This window comes from Pelobates fuscus, chromosome 6 (genome assembly GCF_036172605.1).
Source record: "Pelobates fuscus isolate aPelFus1 chromosome 6, aPelFus1.pri, whole genome shotgun sequence".
Taxonomy (NCBI): domain Eukaryota; kingdom Metazoa; phylum Chordata; class Amphibia; order Anura; family Pelobatidae; genus Pelobates; species Pelobates fuscus.
The window spans coordinates 53,635,039-53,648,796 of record NC_086322.1 but is presented as its reverse complement, the minus strand read 5'-3'; the positions used below and the strand labels follow the sequence as shown (position 1 = coordinate 53,648,796).

At 40.8% G+C, this 13,758-nt stretch overlaps 1 protein-coding gene across 2 annotated transcripts in view; it reads right to left on the bottom strand.

The window, feature by feature from the left end:
* The window catches only part of RGS12 (regulator of G protein signaling 12), a 173,523-nt gene that overhangs the window by 150,713 nt on the left and 9,052 nt on the right, over positions 1-13,758 (bottom strand). For both annotated transcript variants that reach the window (XM_063457724.1, XM_063457725.1), the window contains exon 2: positions 7,721-9,694. In XM_063457724.1, the coding sequence (XP_063313794.1) occupies positions 7,721-9,586 (1,866 nt within the window). In that variant the 5' untranslated portion in view covers positions 9,587-9,694. The remainder of the gene's footprint in view (positions 1-7,720; positions 9,695-13,758) is intronic.

Here is a 13,758-nt window from a genome sequence, read left to right as displayed (position 1 = left end):
CTACCTCGCATCATCCCCACATTCAATGCCGCACCATGGCACCGCAAAGGCGCAACGCACCTTTATCACCTATTTACTGCTAAAAGACTCCTAGATTACACGTGCTTAGCCAACAAATATGCACTCCCACAGTTCTCGCTGTACTCATACCTCCAACTAAAATCCTATATGTCCACAGAAGCGAAACGCTGCTTAGACTCTTCCAGGGATGCAAATATGATTACTGCATGGGAACAAATGTGTATAACTGCAAAATTAATGCCATTATTGGTCTCCATGTGTCTTAGCTCTATAGCAAATTATAGCCATTTCTCCACCACCAAATATGCCCAACAATGGGAGAACGATCTCCGCTGTACAGTGCCACATAAATCCTGGGATACTATTCTATCCGACCCACTCAAATTACTAAAATCGACATCCCACATTGAACAACACCGTCAAATATTATACCGTTGGTACTTACTGCCGACCAGACTACATAAGATTTTCCCCTCCACCTCACCACTTTGTTGGAGATGTCACGCAGCGGAGGGCTGGATGCACCATATATGGTGGAGCTGTCCACGGCTACTCCGTTACTGGACTGAAGTCCACGCACTGATCCAAGACATCACTGAAAGCCCCTCCTATTCACCTTGCAGTCGTGCTACTATTAGATCTCCCTAGAGAGATGCCCCAACACGTCAGGAAACTGACCCGGCACATCGCCTTGATGGCGCAGCAATTAATAGCAAGGAGATGGAAGTTCACAAATTGCATAAGCAGTAGATGTACGAGACCTCCTACATGTCCCTCTCCCCCTCCCCCCCCCCCCCTTTACACTCTACCGGAAAACAAGGTTGATCTACTGTTGATATAATGCTTGACTGCTTCATATTGTGATGCATTTCCCCCCCTCCCTCCTTTTCTCTGTTTTGTTCCCTGTGTAACAAGCAATTGAACAAAGCTATTATAACCTACCTTCCCTTTTTTCTTCTGTACCCCGAATACGAAAAATTGTCAAATTTAAAAAAAAAAAAATGCCTGCAAGGATAGGCTATAGACACTGAGACGAACTGGGCAAGACTATTGACTCTTTTCTGTAGTTTTTTTTTTTTTTTTCTTTTTTTTTTTAAACTACCAAACTAGACCGACCACAAGCCCTGATTCTCTGGAACTGTTTTAGGCATGGGACCATGTGGGCGGTCAGTCAAATTATGACTTCCAGGAAATTCCTGAACCCGTGAACTGATCTGGGTGATTTTGGATATGTTGGTCACCCAGATCAGGGCTATCAGGGGATGTAACTTTTGTGGGGATTTTGTGTGTTTTAAGGTTGTTACGGTTACCTCCAAGCTAGCTGAAGGCTGGACCGCTTGGATGTCGTGGTTCACGAGTGTGGAGAGAGGGAAGCGCCGTTCCGTTCAGCATAACATAAGAATCTGCGAATGTAAAGCAATCCCACTAGCTATAGTACAGCTAGGATACCCTTGTTCCCACAAAACGAGTCGAGGCTGCGATTTGAGGGTCAAAACGAACTGGGTTTAATGGCACACAGACATCGCTATTTATGCAAAACCTCAGGTCCAGGGACAGCCCCCTCTGGACCTGATGGGTACAGGGACAATACAAACAGTTGGCCAATGGCATCATAGTGTATCGTTTGAATTGGTCACCGCCCAGCTTGGAAATAATGACTCTAACGGTTATGGCAATTTAACTATCTCAAAGCGACCAAAATCACACGTGTTATTATAACAGGTAAAACAGTATAAAATACATAATTGTAACATTTTAGTAGACATATTTTATATTCTACCTTTCGTTGGATAGCCCAGATGTGAGCGCAGCAGATAGGCGAATAGCGCTCAGATCTCACGAACGTTATAGCCAGTCTTTTCCATACAAAGTCCTTTTGTGCCTTTTTGTCCTGAACACGAGATGGCGGCCATGTTTTCTAGCGGGTGAATAGAGAGCGGGACCTGGCCCTAAAGCCCCTGGAGCGAGTAACGGATAAACAGTTGCGCGAATACCGCTCAGTGGATGGTTGTCCCAGCCCTTCGTGAGCCGAACAGAGACCGCCATGAAGGGGGGTACCTAGCTTGCGGTTAACTGCAGACCCAACGTTCTAATTGGGGCCACACGCCTGAGTGTAGGTGGTCCTCGGCCACCCTGAGGCAGTCAATTAGGCTTGTGGTTAAACACAGACTGCAGCTTTCCGGTGGTCAATTGTAAGCACACTCCGCTTGTAAGGTCCGCCCTCTCCACTCTACTGAGACCGCTCTTATCAAAGTGACTAATGACCTAATCGCCGCTAAATCCAAAGGTCACTACTCCATATTAATTCTCCTTGACCTCTCTGCTGCCTTTGACACCGTTGACCATGCTCTCCTCCTTCAAACTCTTCAATTGCTCGGTCTCTGTGACTCTTGGTTTTCCTCCTATCTCTCCCAACGCTCATTCAGTGTCTCCTTTTCCAAGGATACCTCCTCCCCTCGTCCTGTCTCGGTTGGAGTTCCCAAAGGCTCTGTCCTTGGTCCCCTTCTATTTTCTCTTTATACTGCCTCTCTTGGGAAACTTATTGCCTCTTTTGGATTCCACTACCACCTGTATGCTGATGACACTCAGATATACCTCTCCTCCCCAGACCTCTCCCCTGCCGTCCTGCAACGTGTCACTGCTTGCCTTTCTACCATCTAAGACTGGATGTCGTCACGCTTTCTCAAACTTAACCTCTCTAAAACTGAACTCCTTGTCTTTCCTCCTCTTAATACTGATCCTCCTCTCTCGCTCTCCCTTCAAGTCAGTGATATCCACATAAGTCCATCCCTGCAAGCGCGCTGTCTTGGCGTCATACTTGACTCTGGTCTCACCTTTGAGTCTCACATCCAGCTTGTTGCCAAGTCCTGTAGGTTCCAACTCAAAAACATAGCCCGCATCCGCCCCTTTCTTACGCAAGATGCTACCAAGGAGCTTGTCCATGCTCTAATAATTTTACGCATGGATTACTGTAACCCTCTCCTGATTGGTCTCCCCAAAAGCCGTATTGCCCCGCTACAGTCTGTAATGAATGCTGCAGCTAGACTGATTTTCCTCTCTAGTCGGTCCTCTCACACCTCGCCCCTCTGCCAGTCCTTACATTGGCTCCCTGTATCCTATAGGAGTCAATTCAAAGTGCTAACCCATACATTTAAAGCACTGAACAATTCCAGCCCCTCTTATATCTCTTCACTGATCCAGAGGTATGCCCCTCCTCGTACCCTCCGCTCTGCCCGTGACCACCTCCTGACCGCTGCTCGCACCCGTACGGCCAACTCGCGCTTGCAGGACCTCTCGCGGGCGGCTCCTCTCCTATGGAATAGCTTGCCTACTGCCATCAGACTCTCCCCTAGTCTTCAATCATTTAAGAAGGGCCTTAAAACCCATCTCTTCAGGAAAGCGTATGGCCTCCCAGAGTAATCTCTCCCTTACATACCTGTCTCTTGCTCTCTCCTATGGGACAGTGCTTTGCTCTCTCCTCCAGCTCTGCTTCACTCCTACTTGATATTTCCTGTCCTAATGTTTCTAATACCCCACCTCCTATAGACTGTAAGCTCGTTTGAGCAGGGTCCTCTTCAACCTATTGTTCCTGTAAGTTTTCTTGTAATTGTCCTATTTATTGTTACATCCCCCCTCTCAAAATATTGTAAAGCGCTACGGAATCTGTTGGCGCTATATAAATGGCAATAATAATAATAATAAGGTGGTCGGCCGTTCGGTTGTTTCAGAGGTGAAAGAGGTTAAGTGGCGGCACACGCCAGGGGCCAGGTGGTCTTTGTTCGTATGTACGAATACATAGTCCTGACTGTTCGTGTAATGTGTTTATACAGTAATACTACTGAAACAGAGTATACGGTAAAATAAAACAGGGTAATCCAGTAACGATCTGTAGAGCGCCCGTAACAAAGGTATTTTGGGGGTTTTGTAAAAATGTGTGTTTTTTGTGCCTGGAGATAATTAAGTTTAATACAGTGCTTGATTCAATTATCCCCCAGGCATAGGGGAGGGATTGAACTATTTTGTATGGGAGTGCCCTCGACCTGAGAGCCAATGTAATTGTGTATATGTTTTTACTGTAGTCTACTCTCAGGAAATGAGACATATTGGTTAACACATAGCAGCTGTTCCAATAATCAGAAAACCTTAATGGAACTGGCACACACCGAACAAACTGGATGGTTAGGTGAAGCATGGCTGTGTGAGAGAGGAACGGGCTAATAGCTGCAACAATATTTCTAAAATCTCTGCCGTTAATAGTAGGGATTGACCGATATTGATTGTTTTTAGAGCCGATACCAATACCAATAATCTTTGAACTTTCAGGCCGAAAAACTTACCGATACCGATATTCTGTACATTTACCATTTAAAAAAAAAAACCTATTTCTACATAAATCTACTGTTAACTGAACATGTTTATTATTTATTTCTTTTTTTGCAAATCTTTTTTTTTATTAAGGTAAATGCACAAAATAAGTATTTGAGTAACAAGTAAGTAAACAAGTATTTGATTAGTGAATGGTATGTTAAGTGTGTACAATTGTAAAATGGGGCAGGGGGTGGCATTTAATTTTTTTTAATTTTTTTTTTTAAATATATATATTTTTTAAATTACGTTTTAGTCCCCCCCCCCCCTCCCTGCTTCCTACCTGGCCAGGGATGGGGGATATGGTATTCCCTGGTTGTCCAGTTGCATGGACTGTGCAGAGGGAGCCCAGCACACTCTTACTTCCCTTCCTAGCAGCTCCCTTCAGCTCACAGCCTGTGTGCCGCGCGAGAGTTAAACAGGGTAGCTGAACGGAAGGTAAGTAAGAGTGTGCTGGGCCCCCCAAGACCGCCACGGGCCCCCCAGGACCCTGATGGACCTTGGTCTGCATTATCGGCAATATCGGTATCTTTATTTGCCGATACTGATATTGCTGAAAATACAAAATACCGGCTGATAATATCGGCCAGACCGATAATCGGTCGATCCCTAGTTAATAGAAAAGATTTGTGGGGGGACAAGGACAGTAGGCCTCCTTGTTCCACAACCTAAATTGTTATGGTCTCCCTTTAAATTAGAGAGAAAAAAATTTTTTTTAAAAATATATTGTATAGCTGCTTGAAACATCTGTGCTGTTTGGTGAACAAAAATGTAACAACTTTTATTCACAATCTGTGCTTCATTTTGGTTCAAACACATCTAAAAAAAAAATATGTATTTAAATGAATTTGCATGGTTTTCAGCTGTCCACAAGTGAGGATCTTAATATTGGGTTATTGGGTTTCAAGGCGCATATAACTATTGCAATGCTTCGCAGCCTTATCTACTTACTGTTCAGTTGAGAATTAAAAAATGGAAACAGGAAATTATCTGTCAAGTATAAAAGAATTTGCAGATATCAAACTATTTACAAATGGGATTCTTATGTGAACTGGAAAAATGTTAGTCCCCCAAGATCATCTGCTTCACGTATGTTTACAAGATTATCGAGTCAATTATTAAGTGTAACTCTGGGGCAAAGTGCTAAAAGTGAAAAAAGAACATTCCATTGGTTTCCATGGCGACTGCTCCACTTTTAGAACTTCATAGAAAGAGGCACTCTTACTATAAAATTTAAATAGAATTCCATACAGTGACTGCACGTCAAATACAGTCTTTCAGTGAAAACCTTAATCTGCACCAACCCACCTATGCAACGTGCCAAAATATAACACTGGTACGAATCCACTATGTCCATGGCCTTTAGCCAGCTCGAGGCATTGAATGAAAGATAACGTACTTTATGATGGTGATTACTACTATTATGGAACAGGTTTGCTTTAATTATGTTTTAATGCTGAGATTTATTGTAACGTTAACAGCTTTTCCTGTTACAGATTTTAGGCGGTTCAAAATCGAAAATTGCAATCCCATTAAAAAAAAACTTTTATTTCTAGCAGTCCTAAAATCTAAGCACATAATTACTCAGTATAGAAATGTGTTTCTTGTGCCAGCAGATGTATTAACTGAATAGACTTTTGTTTTTGCAAGTTTTATGGTTTTTTGTTTTTTTTTTGTCATTTCTGCGCGCTCACATGCTTTTCATAACAGTAAATGTTGCAAGAAACAATGAGCCACGATCATGTAACACAGTTTGAAAGTCACCCACTTAAAAGAGTTTGCAGCCAAAGTGTACATATGACAATATTTGAACCCTTTCATGACCAAGAATATGAAAATCCCCTTATGATTGAGACAGTTACTCCAACGGATTAACACTCAACTCTAACCCTTACCTTACCCTAGTGGTGCCATTATAATTTTTTTATTATTATTATTATTTTAGAATTGTTCATTAGGCCCTCCCCCACCCCCTTATAAATCTGCAAGAAGCTTGCTGAATGCCCTGGTCAGAGAAGACCGTTTCAGCGGTTCATTGTGCATGCACGTGATCGGAGCTGAGTAGGGGAAGGAGGAAATGCACGGAGGAAAGGAGGAGATTTTTTTTTATTTTTTTTAATAACAGTCACTGGTGGGAGGGATGGGGACAAAGGTGTATTGTAGCATCCCCTCGCAGGAATGCTGCCTGCATTGAGAAAACTCATTACATCTGTTGCCAGCTGTGCGCGGCTGACGAGAAACGCAATGTTTGAACAGAATTCATATTAGGCATCTGCGCCAGTGGTATAACTAGCCTAAATTCTGCACATACAGATTCCTACCACCATCAGAAATGCTCGTGGTGGTTGGAGTAACCCTTTAATTGTGGCATATTACTCTTCTGTGAGTACAGCAACACTGCTACATCGCTACAACATCTAAAACTCTGTTTAAACTGTGGCATTTTAAAGGGGAATAGTCACTTGCCAGGATTTTTAATATTCATACAATAAACACGGTATGGAGAAACAATTTGTTAATAAAGACCATAACAACCTGGGTGCTATTCCTCAATGGTACTCCCTCTAATACCACCATAAACAATAGTTAAGCAAAGAAGAGAATGCACATCAGAAACCAAAGGTAATATTTAACTCGGTTTAATTAACCAACAATTGGTTTAAACATATAAATTACAATAACACATAAAGTGACAAAAAATAGGCAAGATACAACAATCAACAGAAATAATATTAACAAAGTTCTCACAAGCCTAATAGGGCAGAAACACGAATCCGAAAGAACCCCCCAACTTTTCGGCACCACCTAGTTGCCTTTATCAACGCCCTTGATATGTTTAAACCAATTGTTGGTTAATTCGAACAGGTTAGATATTACCTTTGGTTTCTGGTGTGCATTCTCTTCTTTACTTAAGGATTTTTAAAATTGGCAGGGTTATTCACGAAAGTGAAAATTCTAAGTAAATTTCTAATTTAAGGTTACAATAGCTGAACTGGGAACTTCCTCTAACTCAGCTACTCTGGCTTTAAATTTGAAATTCACCTTGAATTCTCTCTTTAGTGAATAACTCTGCAGGTTTAGTTATCCCCTACATTTTACAAATGTGTGTTTGTGAGGGGTGTCAAATAAAATTATTAAAGGTAGATGTTCACGTCTCTCCATTGGACAAATAATATATAGGTACCCCAATCCCAGTCACTTGTGACCCACTCTGTCCTTTGTACCTGGCAGTCAGCACAGAGAAAGCATACAGAGAAGAGGATATATGAAACAGTGTTTCTATTTATCCTCCTGATTTGAAATAAAAAAATATAATACAATATAATAACCTTACCTTTCTATCCTCCTTCCCCTTCTTGGAGGAGTGTGATGCTCCAAACATTTTGGGAACATCAAAGACTTTTTTAGACCAGTCATCCTTATGAGTCGCAAGTGGAGGTTGTGAAAAATTCCCTTCGACTCTGTATCTGTCAGCAGGAATTTTGTTCATCGGCGGAGGAAGTGTGCCACAGTTTACACTGGACCAACCATCAGTAGACTCGGCATATGACTCCTGATCACTAACATTTCCATGTTGCCAGTCTCGTATTACATGAACAGGTAGCCACCGCTGGCTTCCAGCATCCATTGTGCTAGCCTTTTTTGATGAGGGCATTGGTGGCAATGGTCCTCTTGGAGAAATCACTGGGACTTCAATACGAGCAGATGGTCCTAAGTGCTTTTTAAAGTTTTGTTGTTTATCAGCCTGTACCCCCTGAAATGAGAAATGGCCTTCTTCTTCATTACCATAGCCATTCCAGTGTGGCACTGGAGAATTCGGCACTCTTCCTACTTGATTCTCCCATAAAGCATGAGGAACATGTTTTGTTGGGGCTGCTCCTAAATCAACAACCAATACTCTGCTTGGTTTTTCTTCCTGGTTAAAATTCCCAATTCCACTGTCACTGTTACTACTGGTACTGTTGTTCTGATGGGCATCTACATCATTATCCAAAAATGCTCTTGCCCTCATGCCTTCAATCAATTCTCCCATGTCTCTGTATAGAACAGAGATAAATTGCAGAACAGGCAAAGAGGATGTTGGGAACTCCAAGCAACCATTGGTATCTGGATCTGGAGTACATTCAAACCCAAATCTTCTGGCAATGCCTTGATGTATTTTATGATGGAAAAGCTCAGGATCTACCATAAAAACATGACATGAAGTCCTTAAAATTCCTTCATCTTGAGCCAAACTTTGATCATCACTGCTCTGCATGGTAACAAGTCCAAAAAACCTTCTATCGTCAGGGCATACAGCACTAAATGCCAGTTTTTCAGCAGGATACACAGCTATAATCCCTGCTTTGTCAGTGCAAAGATGAATACTGTCATGCATTATTTTCATCAATACCAGTGAGTGTATTTTTTGTTCAGCCCTTAGTCTACGCATACACCCACGAATGGCCTGTAAACTATCATACTCAAGATTCGAGCTTGTAGAGGGGAGTTCAATGGAACCTAGGTACCCAACTATCATGCCAACATTTAGGATGCTTGCATCTAATTCAAAGTCATCTAAGTTCTGTAGTCCATTAGAGAACAGACAGTCATTACTCAACACCTTTGATATTTCATGTCCTTTTGAGAAACTGTCTTGTTTCTTCATTTTCTCTCTTCTGGTTTCATAATGAGAAGTCGACATCGATCTTGACCTTTGTTTTGGGACATGGTTGTCAGATTTACCAGCACCAATGCTGGGATGATCAAAGATCATATTGAATATTCCACCAGATTGCATTTCTTCAACTACCCTCTCAGCTCTGTTTATACCCAGTGCCTTAGAATCAGGCCTGGGCTTTAAACAGGATTTTCCTTCATAGTAAGCAACCTCCTCGTCACTGGAACAGGAGTCTAGATGGTGGATTCCTTCAGCAATGACCATGTGAAGAACACCAGAACATTTTCCAATTAACTTGACTACATCTTCATAGGAAGCTGTTTTAACATTAATCTCATTTACCGCACATATCTGATCCCCGGGCTTCAGTCCCACAAATTCCGCAGGGCTTTCCTTAACAACACGACCAATTACACACGGCGCTTGTCCAGAAAGTGTAAAACCATAACCCGATCTTCCTCTCGCAACCTCCACACTCCTTAGTCGGGGAGCCGAATGCATTTTTAGTCGACTCTTCATGTGATCGATTGGCCGGTTCATTTCTTTCAATTTACAAATCAGATTGCTTTCAGAAGAAATGGTGCATTTTCATAAAGAATTTCTCATTTGCACGAGGACAGATTTTCTTTCTGCGGATGCCGTAGATTCCTACAAAATACAAATAAAGAACACATTGACATCTGTTTTCTATTGAAATCATTTTAGAACAATAGTTTCAAATGGCGTAAATATTATCCAAAAGTAACTTTTTGGTTTAAGAACGAGTCATTTAGTAAAACAAAAACGGTAAAAACATGCAAACGCATTCATTAAGTGGTTGTATCATTGTGTCCTTCATGCGTTCCGGAATTTCTGATGACATTGTTTACTTTTCTCAATAGGTTAATTAATAGCCAGGAAGAAAAAATATATTTTGATTTGAATGTTAATTTATTCATTTCAGCAAAACATTTCTAAACTAGTTTTCATCACACAGAGCCTCGGGGAATGTTGCTTAGTGGTCCATTTAATATAAAAGTTAAAAAAAAAAAAAAAAAAAAAAAGAACCTACATGAAGATTAAGACTGGTACGTAATGGGTTATTCTGTTGGTAACAGTCTCTCTAAATGCAAAAACACACTTCCCAAATATAAACCCAACTCCCACTATATTCTAGAATCTAGATACTACTCACTACTCTTAATATTTTCTCATCAACAAACACCATCTACTTTACCCTGTAGACCTCACACACCATTTTTCAATCCATGGCACCCCTCCCTGATACATTTTGTCCCATCTTTCATCCCAATTTGTGTTTCTCATTTAAATCACAAGAAATACATTCAATACAAAACCTTTTAACTGCAAAAGGCTTTGTTTCACCTTTCCGAAATTCAGATTTAAGTAGGGTTTTAACACGAAAAATGTCAGTTTATTTGGGCTCTACATACATTTATAAAGAAGTAATTAAATTAATAAAATTCCCTCTTTTTTATTAGAGGCCTTCTTTAAATTAGGCATTACATTAATTCATAGAAAATATAAATAATTGATCTTGGGTTATTCAGATTAGGAACATTTTGCAATGATAAATAAAATGTTTATTACACCGCTGTGTTTTTACTAGTTGTTCAAGTATATTAGCGCCTTTGAGAAATAAAAATATGTCAAAACTAGCCTGTTAAATATATGCCTTGGGGTATAACGCCTGTGGTAGTTCTATTGAAATCTGCTTTTTCCTTTCACTGTGTCAGTCATTGGCTAGTTATTCTTGTTAATTACATCAATACACTGGGCTTTAACACTCCAGACATAAAGTGGTTCTGTCAACTCAAACTTACGTTCATCGATTCTTAAAACTTCCTCTTTCAGAATCTGTTCATCTTTTCTGATCTATTTATCATTAAAGGGATACTAGACAAGAGGCAAAAAAAAGTCTAAATTTGTTAAAGGAACAAACATGTATTCCTAATGCTAGAGTGTAATGTTAATGATTTACATTGTTGCCCACACCAAACACAATTTAAAAAAAAAATATGTGTGTATATATATATATATATATATATTTTATATATATATTGGTTTCCTTTATTCTCCAGGCGAACTAATCTTACCGTTGTTGCCCTCAATCCACCAGCTGAGATCATCTATCCTGATAGGGAATCATTGGGATCCTAGTGCGCATGCACTATAAATCACAGCACTGCAACTATCACCATTTCCCCATAGAGAAGCATTGACTCAATTAATATCTTGGGGAGTCCTGTACGCAGGGCCGAAACCAGGAAGTCCTTCTAGTGCCTGTCGGAGTCACAGTCACTAAAGGTAGCATTAGGCAGTAGTGTAAGCACTGTTCTTACTCAGACAGGGCAGCATTTATATTCCTCACCCTACAGAAACAGGGTCTTTGCCCCAGAACCACTACAATAATTCTTTTAATGTTCTAGTGCATATAGTGTCTCTTGAAACACACTGCGCAATAAATTGAAAAAATATATAACTCCCTATAACATCTGAATTACACCAAACATGAATTCAGTGTAAAAGACTTCAGATATTTATCAAACACTTTCAAAATGACAACGAATCTGACTGTTCGGAGGTAGGATATAGAATTTCTGTGAGGACCGGCTGCGTATACATTTTAAAACAATGCCATGGAAAAAGGTGTGTTTTTAAATGTCCCTGTATAATACAGCAACATAATCTTGTTAATAAAAATCATTAAAAATTCTAATTTTAGCAGATCTGATTATACCCAATTAAAAAGTTGCCACATTTTACCTATCTTTTAGTAAATTCTAGATTCAATTTGGTTTCAAACACATAAATGTTATTTTTGACTGAGCAATGATGGGCTTTTATAAAATAATTACCCAGGTGCACACTCAAAAGAACCCTAAAAATATGACATTCACTGCATCATTACAGCAATGAACTTCCTGCTGGATATGTGGATGGTGCAACATTGACACATCAGTCATATTACAGTATCTTAAAGCACATAAACATTTGTGAAGGAACTTTTTACGATTTAAAAAGTATTTATAAAAGTGAATTATCTACCAGTGTTCTATCAGAAAAGTATATCTATCAGATTTCTATACCTACATCACTTTCGGTGCACCTGCATCATCGGAAGTGACACAAGATCAGCTGCGCGCATGCGCACTAGCAGGCCTCAGGGTATACAATTCTGATAGAATTCTGGCGGAGACGCAGCGTGTTGACGCAAGATCAGCTGGGCCACTAACCTGAAGGCTGTACCGCACATGCACGCGGCGCATCCTTCAGCTATAGAAATCTGATGGGTGTACTGAGCATGCGCGCGGTACATCAATCAGGTTTCTATACCACAGCTTTTACTGTGTAGTATTACAGTGGAAATAGGGGAGATGCAGGTTAATGGGGGTTATACACTGGGGATGGGGTGTTAATGGTGTGACACACAGGGGATGGGGGATTATACACTGGGGATGGGGGTGATTATGGGGGGTGACACATAGGGGATGCGGGGAGTTATGGTGGGTGACACACAGGGGATGGGGGTGACCCACAGGGGATGGAGGTATTATGAGGGGTGACACCCAGGGGATGGGGGGTTAATAAGGTGATACACAGAGGATGGGGGTGACAGACAGAGGATGTGGGGTTGTTGAGTGACAGTCAGGGGATCCCTTATCCCCTGTGTGTCACCATTATTAACCCCTCTATCCCCAATGGGACACCCCCATTAACGCTGTCATATTAATTATTAGAGGATAGGATACAGACTGTGACATTAATTATTAGAGTTTAGGATATCCCTCATCCCTTTGTATCACCCCATTAACCCCTATCCCATGTGTATCACCCCCATCCCTTTGTATCACCCCCATTAACCCCCCCATCCCATGTGTGTCACCGCCATGATCCCCCCATCTCCTGTGTGTCAGCCCCATAATCCCCCCATCCGCTGTGTGTCACCCTACATAATCCCCCATCCCCTGTGTGTCACCCCCATAAAGCCCCCATCCCCTCTGTCACCAACCATTCCTCCCCAGTTTATAACCCCTATTAACCTCCCCATCCCGAGGCCTGCTAGTGCGCATGCGCGCAGCTGATCTCGCATCACTTCTGGTGACGTAGGTTCACCGGAAGTGACATAGGTATAGAAATCTGATATATATACTTTTCTGATAGATCATGTTGTTGACTTTAGACCAACTATGTTGGTTTCATATTCAAAGTGTAGCCTATTTTAGTGAAATCTCCTATTTCAAACAGTAATTTAGAATAGATAGCACGATATACAAACCAGCCCCCTAGCAGAGCAAGGATTAGATGGGTTCAAAGCAAAATCACCTACAATTTCACAATTTTCCGAATAACTCCAGCAGCATTGAATTGTCAAAAAGAAAAGAAGTGTATTGGTAACACATTGTAGTGCATTCTATAAGCCAACTTTGCTTTCAAGTAACTGACTTGGTACTAGTACTTAAATGGGGTGGTGACAGATCATTGGCTTTAAACAAACAAACAAAAAAGATGATAAGTAAAATTCAATTCTGTATATACACATACAGATATATAAGGTTTAAATTCAGAACACAGTTATGGCATTTCACTAAATGTTGGATCTTTTGAAAGGAATAATCTAGGGCCCCTTTCCCCTTTTTTTTCCATGTTCTTATTTTTAATTTTATTATTTTTTTTGTTTCATTTTTTTTTACTATATTCACCATACCACA